The 22072-nt window shown below is 46.2% G+C and overlaps 1 protein-coding gene across 1 annotated transcript in view; it reads left to right on the forward strand.

Annotated features, from left to right (window-relative positions):
- The window catches only part of LOC146808839 (transmembrane protease serine 5-like), a 251149-nt gene extending 229740 nt beyond the window's left edge, over positions 1-21409 (forward strand). The window contains exon 18 of the mRNA XM_085614243.1: positions 21277-21409. Coding sequence (XP_085470369.1) covers positions 21277-21297 — 21 coding nt within the window. The 3' untranslated portion in view covers positions 21298-21409. The remainder of the gene's footprint in view (positions 1-21276) is intronic.
- Positions 21410-22072: the final 663 nt, after the last annotated feature.

Consider the following 22072-nt stretch of genomic DNA (forward strand, 5'->3'; position numbering starts at 1 on the left):
GTGTCCTGTGACCATCTTGTCAATCCTCTAGGTAGATATATCAAAATATTATAGAATATTGCCTGCCATCAATATTGTGTCTTAAACATTGTTTACAAAAATATAATTCCCTTTAGAGTTAATAACAGAAAGTCTACACCCCATTGGACAATGATTTGAACACAGCATTAATGTCAGACAATATTTCTGAATATGATACTGTGCTCACAACCCTCTTGCCATAGTAGTGACATGCTCTGTACTCTGCGAGCCTCTAGCCATATGAAGCGACATGCTCTGCACCTCAGTTACCCTCTAGCCGTACTAGTGAAAGGCTCTGTCCTTCTGCGACCCTCTAGTTGTAGCAGTTGTAGTAGTAGCATGTTCTGTACCCCTTCTGCCCTCTAGCCGTAGCAGTGACATGCGATGTTACTCTGCGACCCTCTTGTCATTGCACTGACATGTTCTGTACCTCTGTGACCCTCTAGTCGTAGCAGGGACATGCTCTGCACCCCTACCACCCTCTAGTCATAGTAGTGACATGTTTTGTACCTCTGCAACCCTATAGCCATCGTAGCGAAAAGCTCTGTACCTCAGTTACCCTCTAGCCGTAGTAGTAAAAGGCTCTGTCCTTCTGCGACCCTCTAGTTGTAGTAGTGGCAGGTTCTGTACCTCTGTGACCCTCTAGTCGTACTAGTGACATGCTCTCTTACTCTTCAACGCTGTAGTAGTAATAGTAACTTGCTCTATACCTCTACGACCCTCTGTCCATAGTATTGACATGTTCTGTAGCTCTGCAGCCCTCAAGCCATGGCAGTGGCATGCTTAGCACCCCCAGCACACTCTAGTCATAGTAGTGACATTCTACGTACCTCTGTGACCCTCTAGCTGTAGTAGTGTCATGCTCTGTACCTTTGCGACCGTCTAGCCGTAGTAGTGACATGCTCTGTAACTCTGAGACCCTCTCTCCATAGTAAAGACATGTTCTGTACCTCTGCGTCCCTCTAGTCGTAGCAGCAACATGCTCTGCACCCCTACGACCCTCTAGCCATAGTAGTGACATTCTACGTACCTCTGTGACCCTCTAGTTGTAGTAGTGTCATGCTCTGTACCTTTGCGACCCTCTAGCCGTAGTAGTGACATGCTGTGTACCTCTGAGACCCTCTGTCCATAGTAAAGACATGTTCTGTAACTCTGCGGCCCTCTAGTCATAGTAGTGACATGCTCTGTACCCTTTAGCCATAGTAGTGACATCTTCTGTTACTCTGCGACCATTTAGTCATAGTAGTGACATGCTCTGTACCTCTGTGACCCTCTAGCCGTAGCAGTGACATACTATGTACCCCTATGACGCTCTAGTCATAGTAGTGACATGTTCTGTACCTCTGTGACCCTCTAGTCATAGTAGTGACATTCTCTGGACCTCTGCGACCCTCTAGTCGTAGTAGTGACATTCTCTGTACCTCTGGGACCCTCTAGTCATAGTAGTGCCATGCTCTGCACCTCTGCGACCATCTGTCCATAGTAGTGACATGTTCTGTACTTCTGCGGCCCTCTAGCCATAGCAGTGACATGCTCTGCACCCCTACGACCCTCTAATAATAGTAGTGACATGTTTTGTACCTCTGCAACCCTCTAGCCATCGTAGCGAAAAGCTCAGTACCTCAGTTACCCTCTAGCCGTAGTAGTAAAAGGCTCTGTCCTTCTGCGACCCTCTGGTTGTAGTAGTGGCATGTTCTGTACCTCTGCGATCCTCTAGTCATAGCACTGACATGTTCTGTACCTCTGGGACCCTCTAGTCGTACTAGTGACATGCTCTCTTACTCTTCAACCCTCTAGTAGTAATAGTGACTTGCTCTATACCTCTATGACCCTCTGTCCATAGTAGTGACATGTTCTGTAGCTCTGCAGCCCTCTAGCCATAGCAGTGGCATGCTCTGCACCCCTACCACCCTCTAGTCGTAGTAGTGACATTCTCTGTACCGCTGTGACCCTCTAGCTGTAGTAGTGTCATGTTCTGTACCTTTGCGACCATCTAGCCATAGTAGTGACATGCTCTGTACCTCTGAGACCCTTTGTCCATAGTAAAGACATGTTCTGTAACTCTGCGGCCCTCTTGTCATAGTAGTGACATGCTCTGTGCCCTCTAGCCATAGTAGTGACATGTTATGTACCTCTTCAGCCCTCTAGCCGTAGCAGCGACATGCTCTGCACCCCTACGACCCTCTAGCCATAGTAGTGACATGTTCTGTACCTCTGGGGCCCTCTAGGTGCAGCAGTGACATGCTCTGCACCCCTACTACGCTCTAGTCATAGTAGTGACATGTTCTGTACCTCTGCGACCCTCTAGTCATAGTAGTGACATTCTCTGGACCTCTGCGACCCTCTAGTCGTAGTAGTGACATTCTCTGTACCTCTGGGACTCTCTAGTCATAGTAGTGCCATGCTCTGCACCTCTGCGACCCTCTGTCCATAGTAGTGACATGTTCTGTACTTCTGCGGCCCTCTAGCCATAGCAGTGACATGCTCTGCACCCCTACAACCCTCTAATAATAGTAGTGACATGTTTTGTACCTCTGCAACCCTCTAGCCATCGTAGCGAAAAGCTCAGTACCTCAGTTACCCTCTAGCCGTAGTAGTAAAAGGCTCTGTCCTTCTGCGACCCTCTGGTTGTAGTAGTGGCATGTTCTGTACCTCTGCGATCCTCTAGTCATAGCACTGACATGTTCTGTACCTCTGGAACCCTCTAGTCGTACTAGTGACATGCTCTCTTACTCTTCAACCCTCTAGTAGTAATAGTGACTTGCTCTATACCTCTATGACCCTCTGTCCATAGTAGTGACATGTTCTGTAGTTCTGCAGCCCTCAAGCCATAGCAGTGGCATGCTCTGCACCCCTACCACCCTCTAGTCGTAGTAGTGACATTCTCTGTACCGCTGTGACCCTCTAGCTGTAGTAGTGTCATGCTCTGTACCTTTGCGACCATCTAGCCATAGTAGTGACATGCTCTGTACCTCTGAGACCCTTTGTCCATAGTAAAGACATGTTCTGTAACTCTGCTGCCCTCTTGTCATAGTAGTGACATGCTCTGTGCCCTCTAGCCATAGTAGTGACATGTTATGTACCTCTTCAGCCCTCTAGCCATAGCAGCGACATGCTCTGCACCCCTACGACCCTCTAGCCATAGTAGTGACATGTTCTGTACCTCTGGGGCCCTCTAGGTGCAGCAGTGACATGCTCTGCACCCCTACTACGCTCTAGTCATAGTAGTGACATGTTCTGTACCTCTGCGACCCTCTAGTCGTAGTAGTGACATTCTCTGTACATCTGCGGCCCTCCAGTTGTAGTAGTGACATACTCTGTTACTGAGTGACCTCCTAGTCGTAGTAGTGACATGTTCTGTACATGTATGGCCCACTAGCCATAGCAGTGACATGCTCTGTACCTCTGCGAGCCTGTAGCCATATGAAGCGACATGCTCTGCACCTCAGTTACCCTCTAGCCGTAGTAGTGAAAGGCTCTGTCCTTCTGCGACCCTCTAGTTGTAGCAGTTGTAGTAGTAGCATGTTCTGTACCCCTTCTGCCCTCTAGCCGTAGCAGTGACATGCGATGTTACTCTGCGACCCTCTTGTCATTGCACTGACATGTTCTGTACCTCTGTGACCCTCTAGTCGTAGCAGGGACATGCTCTGCACCCCTACCACCCTCTAGTCATAGTAGTGACATGTTTTGTACCTCTGCAACCCTATAGCCATCGTAGCGAAAAGCTCTGTACCTCAGCAACATGCTCTGCACCCCTACGACCCTCTAGCCATAGTAGCGACATTCTACGTACCTCTGTGACCCTCTAGTTGTAGTAGTGTCATGCTCTGTACCTTTGCGACCCTCTAGCCTTAGTAGTGACATGCTGTGTACCTCTGAGACCCTCTGTCCATAGTAAAGACATGTTCTGTAACTCTGCGGCCCTCTGGTCATAGTAGTGACATGCTCTGTACCCTTTAGCCATAGTAGTGACATCTTCTGTTACTCTGCGACCATTTAGTCATAGTAGTGACATGCTCTGTACCTCTGTGACCCTCTAGTCGTAGTATTGACATGCTCTGTTACTCTGTGACCCTCTAGCTGTAGCAGTGACATACTATGTACCCCTATGACGCTCTAGTCATAGTAGTGACATGTTCTGTACCTCTGCGACCCTCTAGTCGTAGTAGTGACATTCTCTGTACCTCTGTGACCCTCTAGTCATAGTAGTGCCATGCTCTGCACCTCTGCGACCCTCTGTCCATAGTAGTGACATGTTCTGTACTTCTGCGGCCCTCTAGCCATAGCAGTGACATGCTCTGCACCCCTACGACCCTCTAATAATAGTAGTGACATGTTTTGTACCTCTGCAACCCTCTAGCCATCGTAGCGAAAAGCTCAGTACCTCAGTTACCCTCTAGCCGTAGTAGTAAAAGGCTCTGTCCTTCTGCGACCCTCTGGTTGTAGTAGTGGCATGTTCTGTACCTCTGCGATCCTCTAGTCATAGCACTGACATGTTCTGTACCTCTGGAACCCTCTAGTCGTACTAGTGACATGCTCTCTTACTCTTCAACCCTCTAGTAGTAATAGTGACTTGCTCTATACCTCTATGACCCTCTGTCCATAGTAGTGACATGTTCTGTAGCTCTGCAGCCCTCAAGCCATAGCAGTGGCATGCTCTGCACCCCTACCACCCTCTAGTCGTAGTAGTGACATTCTCTGTACCGCTGTGACCCTCTAGCTGTAGTAGTGTCATGCTCTGTACCTTTGCGACCATCTAGCCATAGTAGTGACATGCTCTGTACCTCTGAGACCCTTTGTCCATAGTAAAGACATGTTCTGTAACTCTGCGGCCCTCTTGTCATAGTAGTGACATGCTCTGTGCCCTCTAGCCATAGTAGTGACATGTTATGTACCTCTTCAGCCCTCTAGCCGTAGCAGCGACGTGCTCTGCACCCCTACGACCCTCTAGCCATAGTAGTGACATGTTCTGTACCTCTGGGGCCCTCTAGGTGCAGCAGTGACATGCTCTGCACCCCTACTACGCTCTAGTCATAGTAGTGACATGTTCTGTACCTCTGCGACCCTCTAGTCGTAGTAGTGACATTCTCTGTACATCTGCAGCCCTCCAGTTGTAGTAGTGACATACTCTGTTACTGAGTGACCTCCTAGTCGTAGTAGTGACATGTTCTGTACATGTATGGCCCTCTAGCCATAGCAGTGACATGCTCTGTACCTCTGCAGCCCTCTTGTCGTAGTAATGACTATGACACTGTGCTCACAAACCTCTTGTCATAGTAGTGACATGCTCTGTACCTCAGTTACCCTCTAGCCATAGTAGTGAAAGGCTATGTACTTCTGCGGCACTGTAGCTGTAGTAGTGACATGTTCTTTACCCTCTATCCATAGTAGTGACATCTTCTGTTACTCTGCGACCCTTTAGTCATAGTAGTGACTTGCTCTGTACCTCTGTGACCCTCTAGTCGTAGTATTGACATGCTCTGTTACTCTGTGACCCTCTAGCCGTAGCAGTGACATGCTCTGTACCCCTACGATGCTCTAGTCATAGTAGTGACATGTTCTGTACCTCTGTGACCCTCTAGTCATAGTAGTGACATTCTCTGGACCTCTGCGACCCTCTAGTCGTAGTAGTGACATGCTCTGTACCTCTGTGACTCTCTAGCTGTAGTAGTGACATGCTCTGTACCTTTGTGACCCTCTAGCCGTAGTAGTGACATGCTCTATACCTCTGCGACCCTCTGGCTATAGTAGTGACATGTTCTGTACTCCTGCGGCCCTCTAGCCATAGCAGTGACATGCTCTGCACCTCTACGACCCTCTAATAATAGTAGTGACATGTTTTGTACCTCTGTGACCCTCTAGTCGTAGAGAGAACAGCGCTACCTGCACCAACTTTGGTGAAAAACGACAGCAACTTTGAAGTAAGATGCTTTGCATTAACCAGAATGGAATGGGGAGAACTCTGCTGAGATGAGAGGCAGTGTTCTCCCTCCCCCTTGTGTTTAAAAGGCTCCCTTGAGCCAACGAGCTGATAAGCTCACCTGGAATGCACCTGTGTGCCTGTGGAGTGGTGCTGTGACCTGTGAAGACTTGTGCAGCATTTTAGCAATCCCTGATGACATTTTTCTCCTCTTTACTACTTTATGCTCTCTACTGATGAAGGGCTAAACCCAGAAACATGTGCCTAGAGATAACAGCACTACCTGCACCAACTTTGGTGAAAAACGACAGCAACTTTGAAGTAAGCGTACTGCATTTACCAGAATGGAATGGGGAGAACTCTGCTGAGATGAGAGGCAGTGTTATCCCTCCCCCTTGTGTTTAAAAGGCTCCCTTGAGCCAACGAGCTGACGAGCTCACCTGGGATGCACCTGTGTGCCTGTGGAATGGTGCTGTGACCTGTGAAGACTTGGGAAGCATTTTAGCAACCCCTGATGACTTTTTTCTCCTCTTTACTACTTTTTGCTCTCTACTGATGAAGGGCTAAACCCAGAAACATGTGTCTAGAGAGAACAGCACTACCTGCACCAACTTTGGTGAAAAACTACAGCAACTTTGAAGTAAGCGTACTGCATTTACCATGATGCAATGGGGAGAACTGTGCTGGGGCGACAGGCAGTGTGCTCCCCCTCCTCCTTGTGTAGTCGTAGTAGTGACGCACAAGTTACTACTTGTGTAACGATATATCTATAAGAGCCATTAGTTAGTGATATATTCCTTACCTTAGAATATCCCCAGGCGTCAGACTGGATCCGGAAAGTTTTTCGTCAGCAGTACCCTTCCGCGTCGATAGGTGGCGTCGCGCGGCTCCGCGTCCGTCGCTGGCGTTGTATGCGCTGAGATGACGTCACGGAGACTACTTAGGTGCCACCCATGCGCTCTGACATCAGTTCTGTACATGACTTTCCGTGCCAGGAACACAGAGCCATGCAAGAAAACTGACCACTGGTGCCATGAAACTAGGGCAGTTAAAGGGATGACCTTAACCCTAGAAATCATTTCGCAGAACGGGGAGGATGGGTGGGGCGGTAAGGAATCTATCACTAACTAATGTCTCTTACAGATATATCATTACACAAGTAGTAACTTGTGCATCTGAAAGAGACACGTTAGTGATAGATTCCTTACCTTAGTAGAGATACCCCAGCAATACCAACCCTGGTGGTGGGTCTGCGAACAAGATTACAGCAGAAAGTCAGGAAGAACAGAACGGTCAAAGAAGCCGTCTCTCCGGACTGGACTGTCAAGGCAGTAATGCTTGGCAAACGTGTGCAGCGAATCCCACGTAGCTGCCTGACAAATGTCCTGCAAGGGAACGCTGCGTCCCAAGGCAGTAGTGGCTGCTGTTGCCCTGGTAGAATGGGCACACTGCCCCACAGGAGGCTCCTTCTTGGCCAACGAGTAACATGCTTTTATGCACAGAACAACCCACCGAGAGATGGTTCATTTGTGCACAGCCCGACCTTTTTTGGTGCCCACGTAGCCAACAAAGAGCTGGTCATCCATCCGGAACGGTGTGTCAGCTAGAACGAGAGCGCGTGTTTTGGGTCCAGACTGTGGAGCCGCTCTTCCTCTTTTGAAGGATGCGGAGGCAGAAAGAAGGTTGGCAAAGTGATGGTCTGCCTGATGTGGAAGAGCGTGACAACCTTTGGCAAGAAAGAAGGACGGGTCCTTAAAACCACCTTGTCCGGATGAACAGAAAGGAAAGGAGGTTTGGAAGAAAGAGCCTGGAGCTCACTCACTCTTCTGGCAGAGGTGATAGCTACCAGGAAAGCCGTCTTAAGAGTGAGAAGACAAAAAAGACAGGTATGAAGGGGCTCGAAGGGAGTGCACATCAGATATGTCAAAACAAGGTTTAAGTCCCATTGAGGCATTCTGAACGTGACGGGAGGAAATGTGTGCGTAATGCCTTTCAAGAAACGGTTAACAACCGGGGACTTAAACAGAGAAGGCTGATTTGGAAGTCGTAGGAAGGCGGAGATGGCTGAAAGATAACCTTTGATATTGCCCAAGGCAGAGCCTTGCTGGGCCAAAGAAAGAAGGAACAGAAGGACCTCAGAAAGAGGGGCAGAGAGGGGATCCACAGCCTTGGCTGTGCACCATGCCACAAATTTGTTCCACCTGCAGGCGTATACCGTTTTAGTGGAGGGACGCCTGGCTGCCAGAATAACGTCACAGACTTCAGGAGGAAGATCGAAGCCTGTCAACTGTCGCCGCTCAATCTCCACGCATGTAGGTGGAGGCTGGACAGGTTCGGGTGGAGGACCGTCCCCTGCTGCTGTGACAGAAGATCCTCCCGAAGAGGCAGCCGGATCAGGGGATCGATCGCCATGCTGAGTAGCTCGGGATACCAGTATCTTCGTGCCTAGTCCGGAGCCACAAGGATGACTTGGGCTTGGTCGCGCCAAATCTTCTTCAGCACTCTGGGCAGAAGTGGTATAGGCAGAAAGGCGTACAATAGACCGCAACTCCACTTACGAAAAAGCGTCGCATAGCGAGCGCCGCCTCGGAAATTCCAACGCGCAGAACTGATGACATTCCGTGTTCTCTTCGGTGGCAAATAGATCTATCCAAGGCTCTCCCAACTGCTGAAAGAGACCTCGCGCCACGTCTAAGATCAGACGCCATTCGTGATCCATCAAGCACCGGCGGCTGAGTTCGTCCACCCTGGTGTTCAGAGAACCTGCCAGGTGTTCAACCACCAAGGTAATACCTTGATGTTCCAGCCATGTCCAGAGGCGCAGAGCCTCCTGACATAGGGTCCAGGACCCCACCCCACCCTGTTTGTTGCAATACCACATGGCGGTGATGTTGTCCGTGAACACCTGCACCACACTTCCCCGGACAGAGGGAAGGAATGCCTTCAGTGCAAGTCGGATCGCCCGAGCTCCAAAAGGTTGATATGGAGCCGGGACTCCGCCGGAGACCAGAGTCCTCTGATCTCCGCCTCTCCCAAGTGGCCTCCCCGTCCCAGGAGGGACGCATTCGTCACTATTGTGTGCTCCGGTTGGGGAAGAGAGAGGGATCTGCCATTGACCCAATCGCGATTCGTGAGCCACCACTGCAATTGTCGTGCAGTGCCCTCCGACATCTGGACATTATCGGACAGGTTGCCCTGATGCTGCGCCCACTGGAACTTTAGGTCCCACTGCAGAGCCTGCATATGCCATCTGGCATGTTGCACTAGCAGGATGCAGGAGGCCATCAGGCCCAGGACCCGGAGGGTCATCCTGACTGAAACCCAGGATAGAGGCTGAAAGATTGGAATCATAGCCTGAATATCCCAGAGTCGCTGCTCGGGAAGATACGCCCGAAACCGAGTCGAATCCAGAACAGCTCCAATGAAGGGGAGCTGCTGAGAGGGACTCAAGTGGGACTTCGGCACGTTGATGGAGAACCCCAGCAAATGCAGGAGGTCGGCCGTAGTCTGAAGGTCGGAGACGACTGCTTGGGGCGAAGGTAGGGGAAGACCGACACCCCGGACCTGCGCAGATGAGCTGCGACCACTGCCATCACTTTCGTGAACACCCGAGGGGCACTGGTAAGGCCGAAGGGGAGCACGGCAAACTGAAAATGCCCCTGGCCTACCGTGAACCGCAGGTAACGCCGGTGGGCCGGCAGGACGGGGATGTGAAAATATGCGTCCTGCAAGTCCAACGCTACCATCCAGTCTCCAGGGTCGAGGGCAACCTAGACCTGAGCCAGAGTCAGCATTTTGAACTTCTCCAAGATGGGACGCAGACCTCCTTTGTCCTTCTTGGGGACCAGAAAGTATAACAACCACTCCCTACTTCTGGCCCAGGAATGCACTCGATGGCCCCCTTGGCCAAGAGGTTCGTAACTTCCTTATTTTTTTTTATTGGCTAAATCAATGATGGGAGGGGCTAGACGTCTTCAGTCAGATGCTTTAGGTAGGTGGGCACTGGCGGAACTCGAGATGGGATTTACAATATGTACAATTTATGGCTCTAACCAGGATGAGCCCAAACTATTTGATCAATTGGAGCTAGAATTGGCGAATTGGCCTGGTCCTGTAGTGGTCTGTGGGGATTTTAACATCTCAGCAGACTTTACTGGTGTAGGTAATAATGTAGATAATAATGTTTGTTACACGGGTCATAAGCCCAAAGTATTTCAAGCACTGAGCTCCTTAATTACATCACATGGACTATCAGATGTCTGGGGGGCTAAAGTACCGAGCAACCCAGGATTTACATATTTTTCATTCCCATTTAAGAGATATACTAAATTAGCTTATTTTCTTATCTCTTCAACCGAACTGAATAGAGTGGGCATAAAAAAACTACCAAAAGTGATCTCCGATCATAATCCGTTAATTATGGAGTATGATATAGAAATCTTCAGTAAGGGCCACTCGAGTTGGACTTTTGAGAGGAGACTTCTAGCAGACCCTAAATTTGTTGAACATATAAGGATCTGGTCTCAAATTTTTTTCGAGATGAACCGATATAGTACATCTAGAAATATGGTCTGGGACTCTTTTAAATCTACTTTGAGAGGTGAAATCATTAGTTATTCAGCCCGTGTAAGGAAGGTGGCAAGGGACGAAAATGAGAGATTAGTGGCTCATCTGACAGAAGCAGAAGAAGCACATATGATGGATATAATTCATAGGAGGGAGGCAGATGAAAGCCAACAGAAATATTTAATCATTAAAGCTGAATTACATAAATGGATAGCCTTGAGAACTGCGGAGGAATATCAGATCTTCAGGGGTAAGATGTATGAGACAGGAGAGCAGGCAGGTAAACTTCTAGCACTTAGGATTAGGCAGGTGCAAAGTAGGAATGTGATAAGCAATATTCGAGAAGGGGACCAGGATTACTCCGAGCCAGAGGACATTCTTAAGGTATTTAAAAATTATTATCAAAATTTATATAGTGAGGTGAGTAGAATAGATACCTCTAGTCCAGAATTCGAGGATATAGGCCCACAGTTAGTTAATGAGGATATAGTAATGTTGGAGGAGGATTTGGCAATAGGGGAAGTGATCGAAGCACTGCAGGAACTATCAACAGGGAAAGCCGCAGGGCCGGATAGTATACAGCTTGAGCTATATAAATGCTTACAGGATGTGATAGCTCCTCTATTGCTGGATTTATTTATTGGCATAATTATCTCTGGGGTAATCCCAGAGTCCTGGAAAGAAACTAATATTGTGGTATTCCATAAGAAAGGTAAGCCTAAAGAAAATCCTGGGTCTTATCGACCAATATCCCTCATAAATGTGGACACTAAGATCTACGCCAAGGTCTTGGCTAAAAGGCTCGGGAGGGTCATTGGTGGTATGGTCTCCCCGTGGCAGCATGGATTTATCCCAGGTCGAGGAACAACAGATCATATCAGGCGGGCTATTACTTTGTTTGATATACATGCTGTCACGGGGGGACGGATGGCCATGATCCTCCTAGATGCAGAAAAAGCTTTTGATCGCGTTACATGGAAGTATCTGTGGGGGATATTGGATCGAAGGGGCTTCGGCCCTAAAATGGTGCAAGCTATTAAAGCCATGTAGTCAGACCCCAAGGCTAGAATCAAGATAATGGGAGAAAGCTCGGAAAAAATTGATATCTCTCGTGGAACACGGCAGGGATGCCCATGCTCACCAATCCTCTTTGCCATGTATATCGATCCACTTGTACGTAGAATACTACGCTGTGAGGATATTAAGCCGATAGTCTATAATAGGTATGAAACCAAACTATTGGCTTATGCTGATGATTTGGCCATAATTACCCCAGATCCAGTGGCATCTTTGATTGCTATAACAGGTATAGCGCTGGAATTTGGACAGCGTTCAGGGTACCTACTTAATGAAAATAAAACCCAGATAATATGTACTAATAATATAGATAGGCCTGATCAAAGCTATTCTGATTCTGCGGTTTATTTGGGGGTCAGGATAAGTTCCGCAATTGATAGAATTATCAAAGACAATTTTACTCCCTTAATTATATCAATTGCGTCAGATTTAAAAAGAATAGATGCCATGCATCTGACTTTAATAGGGAAGGCTAATGTCCTTAAAATGACAATGCTACCTAAAGTATTGTATCTCTTCCGCTCTATCCCGTATATGATTGGAGAGGATATGCTAAAATCTCTTGGAGCACTATTTAGGAATTTTATGTGGCAATATGGTAAAATTGGATCACTGACATAATATCGACTACAAAAATATAGACTTACAAAAATATCGATGCAAAAATATAGAATACCAAAATATCGAAGTCCTATCTCCAAACAGGAAATTACATAAATATCGAATCCAAAATATCGTTGTAAATAATATAGTTAGTCAAAATATCGAATTTTTTAAATGTTTTAAAAGTAATATTAAATTAATGAAATAATACATATAATTAACTGACACATACTTAAAAATACTTAAATAACAGTAAACTTAATGAATAATTAAAGTAAGTTAAAAAAAAAAATTAATACATATATCTTAACATGATATTAATTAAAAATATTCAATATTTTCTATGTAGGATAGCGGGCGCGTAAAATTTACTATTACCACTCCAGTAAGTGCAATAGTAGGGAAAGCGTTGGAAAGCGGGAGGGTAAAAATTACTATTCCCACTCCAGAGAATGCAACAGTAGGGAAAGCGTTGGATAGCGGGAGGGTAAAAATTACTATTCCCACTCCAGAGAGTGCAATAATAGGGAAAACATTGGATAGCGTAGGGGTAAAAATTACTATTCCCACTCCAGAGGGTGCAACAGTAGGGAAAGCGTTGGATAGCGGGAGGGTAACATTTACTATTCCCACTCCAGTGAGTGCAACAGTAGGGAAAGCGTTGGATAGCGTAGGGGTAAAAATTACTATTCCCACTCCAGAGAGTGCAACAGTAGAGAAAGCGTTGGATAGCGGGAGGGTAACATTTACTATTCCCACTCCAGTGAGTGCAACAGTAGGGAAAGTGTTGGATAGCGTATGGGTAAAAATTACTATTCCCACTCCAGAGAGTGCAACAGTAGGGAAAGCGTTGGATAGCGGGAGGGTAAAAATTACTATTCCCACTCCAGAGAGTGCAATAATAGGGAAAACATTGGATAGCGTAGGGGTAATAATTACTATTCCCACTCCAGAGAGTGCAACAGTAGGGAAAGCGTTGGATAGCGGGAGGGTAACATTTACTATTCCCACTCCAGTGAGTGCAACAGTAGGGAAAGCGTTGGATAGCGTAGGGGTAAAAATTACTATTCCCACTCCAGAGAGTGCAACAGTAGGGAAAGCGTTGGATAGCGGGAGGGTAACATTTACTATTCCCACTCCAGTGAGTGCAACAGTAGGGAAAGCGTTGGATAGCGTAGGGGTAAAAATTACTATTCCCACTCCAGAGAGTGCAACAGTAGGGAAAGCGTTGGATAGCGGGAGGGTAAAAATTACTATTCCCACTCCAGAGAGTGCAACAGTAGGGAAAGCGTTGGATAGCGGGAGGGTAACATTTACTATTCCCACTCCAGTGAGTGCAACAGTAGGGAAAGCGTTGGATAGCATAGGGGTAAAAATTACTATTCCCACTCCAGAGAGTGCAACAGTAGGGAAAGCGTTGGATAGCGGGAGGGTAACATTTACTATTCCCACTCCAGTGAGTGCAACAGTAGGGAAAGCGTTGGATAGCGTAGGGGTAAAAATTACTATTCCCACTCCAGAGAGTGCAACAGTAGGGAAAGCATTGGATAGCGTAGGGGTAAAAATTACTATTCCCACTCCAGAGAGTGCAACAGTAGGGAAAGCGTTGGATAGGGGGAGGGTCAAATTTACTATTCCCACTCCAGTGAGTGCAACACTAGAGAAAGCGTTGGATAGCGGTAGGGTAAAAATTAATATTCCCACTCCAGACAATGCAACAGTAGGGAAAGTGTTGGATAGCGGGAGGATAAAAATTAATATTCACACTCCAGAGAGTGCAATAATACGGAAAGCATTGGATAGCGTAGGGGTAAAAATTACTATTCCCACTCAAGTAAGTGCAATAGTAGAGAAAATGATAAATGTTTTTTTTTTTAATTAATTAATTATTAATACAAAAACAAGTATTACAATTAATTACCAATCACACAAGAATTGATTATTTATAAATACCAATACATTTGTGTTTAATTAATTAACTATTAATAATTAATTAACAAACAATTGTTTTTCAATAACAGACATTAATAAATGCAAATAATACCAATTAATAATTAATTTATAATATATTAATTAAGGATATACACAAATTATTTAAATAATTATTTTTTTCCAATTATATTAGTTCCCACCATATTCCCCTATAAACACAATACCCGCTACAAATATTAATTGAATACAATTAACATAAATATCAATTAAACTATTAATACTAATTAATTACCAATTAATACTAATTATTTACCAATTAATAATTAATCAACAACCAATTAATTTGCAATACCAATTAATAATTAACTAATAACAATTAAATTACTTCCCACCCTATTCCCCTATAAACCCACAACCCGCTACAGAAGTAAAACGCAAAATTAAATTAAAGATATATTAATTAACAATATACACAAATAAATTAAATAATTATTTATTTACAATATATTACTTGCCACCATATTCCCCTATAAACACACTGCCCGCTACAAATATTAAATGAATACAATTAACATAATTATCAATTAAACAATTAATACAAATTAATTACCAATTAATACTAATTATTTACCAATTAATAATTCATCAACAACCAATTAATTTTCAATACCAATTAATAATTAACTAATAACAATTAAATTACTTCCCACCCTATTCCCCTATAAACCCACAACCCGCTACAGAAGTAAAACGCAAAATTAAATTAAAGATATATTAATTAACAATATACACAAATAAATTAAATAATTATTTATTTACAATTATATTACTTGCCACCATATTCCCCTATGAACACACTGCCCGCTACAAATATTAAATGAATACAATTAACATAATTATCAATTAAACAATTAATACAAATTAATTACCAATTAATACTAATTATTTACCAATTAATAATTCATCAACAACCAATTAATTTTCAATACCAATTAATAATTAACTAATAACAATTAAATTACTTCCCACCCTATTCCCCTATAAACCCACCACCCGCTACAGAAGTAAAACGCAAAATTAAATACAAAATAATTAATAATTCCTATAAATTATTATTTAATAATCTATAATTAAATTACTTCCCACCCTATTCCCCTATAAACCCACAACCCGCTACAGAAGTAAAACGCAAAATTAAATTAAAAATAATTAATAATTCCTATAAATTATTATTTAATGTACTATAATTACATTACTTCCCACCCTACTCCCCTATAAACCCACAACCCGCTACGGAATTAAATTACAAAAAAATAAAAAATATATAAAATTCATTAATTTAAAAATATTCTAACATACATTCCAATATTAATACATACTTTTAACACATATACTAACACTTAAAACACTATAAAAAATTCGATATTTTTAACAACTATATTATGACTGTCGATATTACTTACTTCTATATTATTGCAATCGATATTTCTTACCTGTTTTTCGATATTCTTCACCACTATATTTTTGCAAGTCGATATTCTGTCCATTCGATATTAAAAACTCGATATTCTGGCTACTCGATATTTTTTTTCCGATATTATGTCTAGTTACCGGTAAAATTAGGCGATCTATTAAATATTTGTCCCTTCCATATGAAAGGGGAGGATTGTCAATCCCTAACATTAGATTCTATCAATGGGCTTGTTTAATTAGTCAGATGGCAATATTATTCGATTCTGCTACAAATTTGACGGATACTCCTCTAGGCAACTTGAATCCGCCGTCTATTTTTGAATTATTATTGGGGAGAGAAGCCCTGGGGTTGCTTTTACGTAAGACCGACAGACGCTATTATAATAAAAAACGATATAAGGTTTTAGATAGCGTGTGGGGAGTCTGGAAATCAGTCCAGAGAATACTGACAATTCCGAGGATCAATTAATATACTCCTCTCTGGAACTCTGGTATTTTTCCGCATCTTAGTAATGATAGGATGGGAAAAATATGGCTTCAGCAAGGTGTCAGAAGAATTGGTGATTTATTTGTAGGGGATAATCTATTGAGTTTTGATGATATCCAACGTAAATACGAAATATCGGATAATCAAGTGTATAAATTTGTACAGATATATCAAACCATGAAAGGTATTAGACCACGGTTATCTCCATGGGGGAAAATCAATATTATTGAGTATTTATTAGGAGGGGGAACAAAAATTAAAATGATCTATAGAACCCTAGTATCTTCAATATTAGATGATCTGGACAAATTTGAGTCCTCCTGGATGCTGAAACTACAAAACCCTGAAGTAGACTTAGATAAAGCTTTACAACTAGCTGGGAAACTGTTTCGTTCCACGAATCTTAGAGCCCAACATTACAAAACACTGTTTAATCTGTATTTCACACCAGCTAAATTATATGATTGGGGTAAAAGAGACAATGATACATGCCCAAGGTGCTTGGAAGGGCCCGCCAACCTTATACACATGTTTCATCAATGTGTTAAATTAATTGGAATCCGGGGAGAGATAGAGAAGTTTTGGGAAGGGCTGCTAAATGTTAAGATTAATCTATCCCCCACTCTCATGATACTAGGAGTTGATAGTAAACTGGGTCTCAGTAAGGAGAATTAAGCTTTTGTTTTTATATCTGTGGCTGTTTTGCGAATACTATTAGCGGCAGGTTGGAAAGATTCTGTCGCACCAACCTTCCAGCTCTGGCTGGCTAGACTCCTGGGGATTCATAACATTGAATCCTCCTTATATACTAGGAAGGGCAGGAAGCTGAAGATGCTGGGGATTAGCATCTGGGCCCCCCTCAAGAGCTGGAGAGATTCTCGACTATGAATTGTTTATGGTGATATATTTTACATTATGGTGAATTTGTCCTCTTAATGATTTAGCGGTTTGTTTTCTCTTTCTTTTTTTTTTTTTTTTTGGACATTTTTCTGAATCCTTGTAAAGAAAGTTGGATTTTAGTTGGAACTATGTATAAATTGAAGTATAAAATGTAATGTTTACGGATTGTACCAGGTATATAATAAAAAAAAGAAAAAAAAAAGGAAAAAAAAAAAAAAAAAGGTTCGTAACTTCCTGCTGGAGAGTTGCCAAGTGTTCCGCCGACATGCGGTGATCTGCAACACCCACTTGTCCGATGTGATAGCAGGCCAGTGGGGGAGGTGATGGCTGATCCTGCCACCCACTGGCATGGGGTGCCCCACAAAGCTCAGATTAGGAAGGTTTGGAGGTAGAAGCAGCGGGGGCGGAGGTGGACTGGCCCCCACGCTGATTCCCAGACGCACCCCTGCGGAAACCGCGTCTGCAGCCGCGCTGAGGCTGGTTCTGCACAGGTTTGCTGATGGAACGTGGCTGGGTGCCCCTTCCGTGGCCACGAAAGGAATGAAAACCAGGAATGGCTGGGCTTTTCGTGGAAAGACCTAAGGACTTGGCCGTAGCCCGCCAAACAGGCGAGTGCCATCAAAGGGCATGTCCATGAGTGAGCTTTGTATATCGGGCGAGAACCCGGCAGATCTCAACCAGGTGTGGCGACGAAGCACCACAGTCGTAGAAAATGCTCTACCTAGTGAGTCCGTGGTGTCCAAACCACACCGAATGGCGAACTTAGCCGCATCTTTACCCTCGGCAACAGCTTGAGACAGCACAGCTTGGGTCTCTTCAGGACACTGAGGTAACACCTGTGCAACGGCATCCCACACCATGTGGGAATAGCGGCCCAATAGACATGCGGTGTTCACCGACTGCAGCCCTAAGCTGGCCGAAGAGAACAACCGCTTGCCGAACTGCTCCAGCTTCTTAGAGTCCTTACCCGGCGGAGCCGTGGGAAAGGCACTCTGGGACGTCAAAGCTTGGTTGACCAGGTTCACGGGCGTAGGATGAGTGGTCAGAAAGGCAGGGTCAACTGGCGCCGGGTGATGACGCCTGGCGACATTCTTATCCACAGGGGCCCCTGTGGCTGGCCGCGACCAAGTGCCCAGTAAGTCATCAGTGAGGGCGTCATTAAATGGCAGCAGGGGCTCCGACGAAGTGGACGCCGTCTGGAGCACCTCAGTGAGGAGAATAGTTTTGAGGACCACCGTAGGGAGATCAAGGTGGAGGACCTCAGTGGCCCGACGGAGCACCATCGTGTACGAAGCACCCTCCTCCATGGTAGGCGGAGGAGAGGCAAACCCTGGGTCAGACGAGAGATCAAGGCTGCCGACCTCCTCTAACTCATCCGTCCAGTCCTGCTCTGAGTCACACTGATGAGCAAGAGGGCCCTCGAACCCCTCACAGTCATCCTCCACCTCCACCATATGTGGGACAGACTGCGGTGGCAGGGTAGGGACTGGGGAAGGAACAAACAGCGCCAGGAATGGCGCCAGGCGGGGCCGAACCGGCGCCGTGTCCCAATGCGGATCCCAGGTAGGGACAAAAGCGTCTGGGAACCTGGGCAGGGACAGAACAAATGGCATCCACTGCGGTGCCGGAGGCGGAGCCGAGGGTGGCGCTGGGGCCAGAGCCCGCAGCGCGGGACCTTGTGGTGCCGTGGCCGGAGCTGCCGGCAGCCCGACAGGATCCTGACACGGGACCGCGGGGCCCAAGGGCGAGCCGGCGAGAGCCCGAGGCCTAAACAGGTGGTCCATGGTAGCAAGAAATTCTTGCACCTGTGTGGGAGTCGCCGACGGACCCAGGTAAGGTGGGTAGGCCGTGGGACTCCCGGGCTCCGAAGGAGCCACAGGGGCAGAACCCCTGTCCCCCTCATCCGCATCTGGGGACCGACTGGGGGACGTCGGAGAGCGACAACGCTTCTTCGGCTTTTTTTGTGTCGTCTCTTACCTGAATCCGAGGGTTAAGACTCGGAGCACGAGGAACGATGATGGTGGCCCCGCGAGCGTTCTCTGGAGCGGCCCCTGGTCCGTGAACGGCGCGGGGACGAGTGCAGGACCGGGAGTCGTGGTCGCTCTCCAGGCAGTAGAGACAGACGTCGTGGGGGTCCGCCACCGACATATTGTGACGGCAGGTCCCACAAGACTTAAAACCAGGAATCCCTACGTGCATCAGAGTAGACGCAAACTTACAGGAGACAAAAAGTCTCAAAAAGATAGTCAAAAAGTGACTAAGGTACGTGCTCTAACCGGATCTGCGCTTACTGGCGCAGAAAAAGAAAGAACTGACGTAAGAGCGCATGGGTGGCGTCTAAGTAGTCTCCGTGATGTCATCTCAGCACATACGACGCCAGCGACGGATGCGGAGCCGCACGACGCCACCTACCGATGCGCAGGGGTACTGCTGACGAAAAACTTTCCGGATCCAGTCTGATGCCTGGGGATATTCTAAGGTAAGGAGTGACATGCTCTTTTTCTCTGTGACCCTCTAGCCATAGTAGTGACATGCTCTGTTACTCTGCGACCCTCTAGATATAGTAGTGACATGCTCTGTATCTCCGTGACCCTCTAGCCATAGTAATGACATGCTTTGTACCCCTGCTACCCTCTAGCCATAGTAGTGACATGCTCTGTTACTCTGCGACCCTCTAGTCGTAGTAGTGACATGCTCCATACCTCTGTGACCCTCTAGTCATAGTAGTGACATGCTCTGTACCTCTATGACCCTCTATGCATAGTAGTGGCATGCTTTGTTACTCTGCGGCCCTCTAGCCATAGCAGTGATATGCTCTGCACCCCTATGACCCTCTAGTAATAGCAGGGACATGTTTTGTACCTCCAGTCGTAGCAGGGACAGGCTCAGCACCCGTCCGACCATCTAGTCGTAGTAGTGACATGTTCTGTACCTCTGTGACCCTCTGGTTGTTGTAGTTACATGCCCTGTTACTTTGTGACCCCCTAGTCGTAGTAGAGACATGTTCTGTACCTCTACGGCCCTCTAGCCATAGCAATGACATGCTCTGTACCTCTACGACCCTCTATGCATAGTAGTGATATGTGTTGTACCTCTGCGACCCTCTAGTCGTAGTAGTGACATGCTCTGTTACCCTGTGACCCTCTAGTCATGGCAGTGTCACGCTCTGAACCTCTGCAAGCCTCTAGCTGTAGTAGTGACATGCTCTGTACCTTTGCTACCTTCTAGCCATTGTAGTGACATGTTCCGAACGTCTGCGGTCCTCTAGCCATAGCAGTGAAATGCTCTGCACCCCTACGGCCCTCTAGTCATAGTAGTGACATGTTCTGTACCTCTGTGACCCTCTAGTCGCATCAGTGACATGCTCTGTACCTCTTCAACCCTCTAGCCGTAGTAGTGACATGCTCTGTACCTCTGCGACCCTCTAGCCGTAGTAGTGACATGCTCTGTACCTCTGCGACCCTCTAGCCGTAGTAGTGACATGCTCTGTACCTCTGTGACCCTCTAGCCGTAGTAGTGACATGCTCTGTACCTCTGTGACCCTCTAGCCGTAGTAGTGACATGCTCTGTACCTCTGCGACCCTCTAGCCGTAGTAGTGAAATGCTCTGTACCTCTGCGACCCTCTAGCCGTAGTAGTGACATGCTCTGTACCTCTGCGACCCTCTAGCCGTAGTAGTGACATGCTCTGTACCTCTGTGACCCTCTAGCCGTAGTAGTGACATGCTCTGTACCTCTGTGACCCTCTAGCTGTAGTAGTGACATGCTCTGTACCTCTGCGAACCTCTAGCCGTAGTAGTAACATGCTCTGTAGCCCTGTAACCCTAAAGCCGTAGTAGTGACATGCTCTGTAGCCCTGCGACCCTCTAGCCGTAGTAGTGACATGCTCTGTACCTCTGTGACCCTCTAGCCGTAGTAGTGACATGCTCTGTACCTCTGTGACCCTCTAGCCGTAGTAGTGACATGCTCTGTACCTCTGTGACCCTCTAGCTGTAGTAGTGACATGCTCTGTACCTCTGCGAACCTCTAGCCGTAGTAGTAACATGCTCTGTAGCCCTGTAACCCTAAAGCCGTAGTAGTAACATGCTCTGTAGCCCTGTAACCCTAAAGCCGTAGTAGTGACATGCTCTGTAGCCCTGTAACCCTAAAGCCGTAGTAGTGACATGCTCTGTACCTCTGTGCGAATCCACGGACAGACAGTCCTAGACAGTGCATGCTTTATGGCTCTGACTCCTCTAGCGGTAGAAGGGACAGGTTATCATTTCTCTACTTCCTGCTCATGCATTTGTTTCTCTACAGGTCGATAACGAGATTCCCTGACGTCTGGTCCAACCCCTCGTGCTGAGCTTAGTAAACGAGAGCAAGCCGTCTGCCCTGGTGGGAAATGGCACAGCTAAATGGACAATTGGTGACTTGAAATAAAACATGGAAAACTCCTTAGTTTGTCTTTGAGAATTATTTCTGCTGCAGGGTGGTGGGGATGGGAAGGAAGCATCTCTCTGCTTCTAGATGAGACCTGGAAATCTAGCACCAAAGAGCTCTGCTGTGAGGGCGCCAGTGGCCCCATCAAGGCCCCTTTAGGCAGTCTCAGGATTGTGACTCAGGGGGGGGGGGGGCTGGAGCAGGTCACTGACTGCCCTCATGCTACTGATTGCACAGGGTCAGCTCTCAGCCAGAAGGTGAATGCATCATGTTCTCAAAGACTGCCATGATGCCAGCTGCCTCATTGCTTCTGGACATAAATATACATTTCCACGGTATGTAACATACCACAGCCATTCAAGTATATGTGTACTCACTATATGTAGAACATGTTTGTCATTCCATTATCCATATACTTCCAGCAGGTAAAGCACTGCTGCCATTCCACTGTGTAAATGTCCCCTGGTGTGTAAACCTCAATTGGTTCACCAGTGATGCCCTTTATCAAAAGGCCTGTAGAATGTGAAACGTCATTCCTGTTCCTAGATCTACTTTCTCCAACGTGTAAAGTACCATTGCTAATCCGCTAACCACACACCATCCTGTGAAGCATCATTGGCATTTTAAGATCCACACGAGTCCAGCATGTAAAGCACTATTTCCATCTCAGCAT

This window comes from Triturus cristatus, chromosome 7 (assembly GCF_964204655.1).
Source record: "Triturus cristatus chromosome 7, aTriCri1.1, whole genome shotgun sequence".
Classification (NCBI taxonomy): Eukaryota; Metazoa; Chordata; class Amphibia; order Caudata; family Salamandridae; genus Triturus; species Triturus cristatus.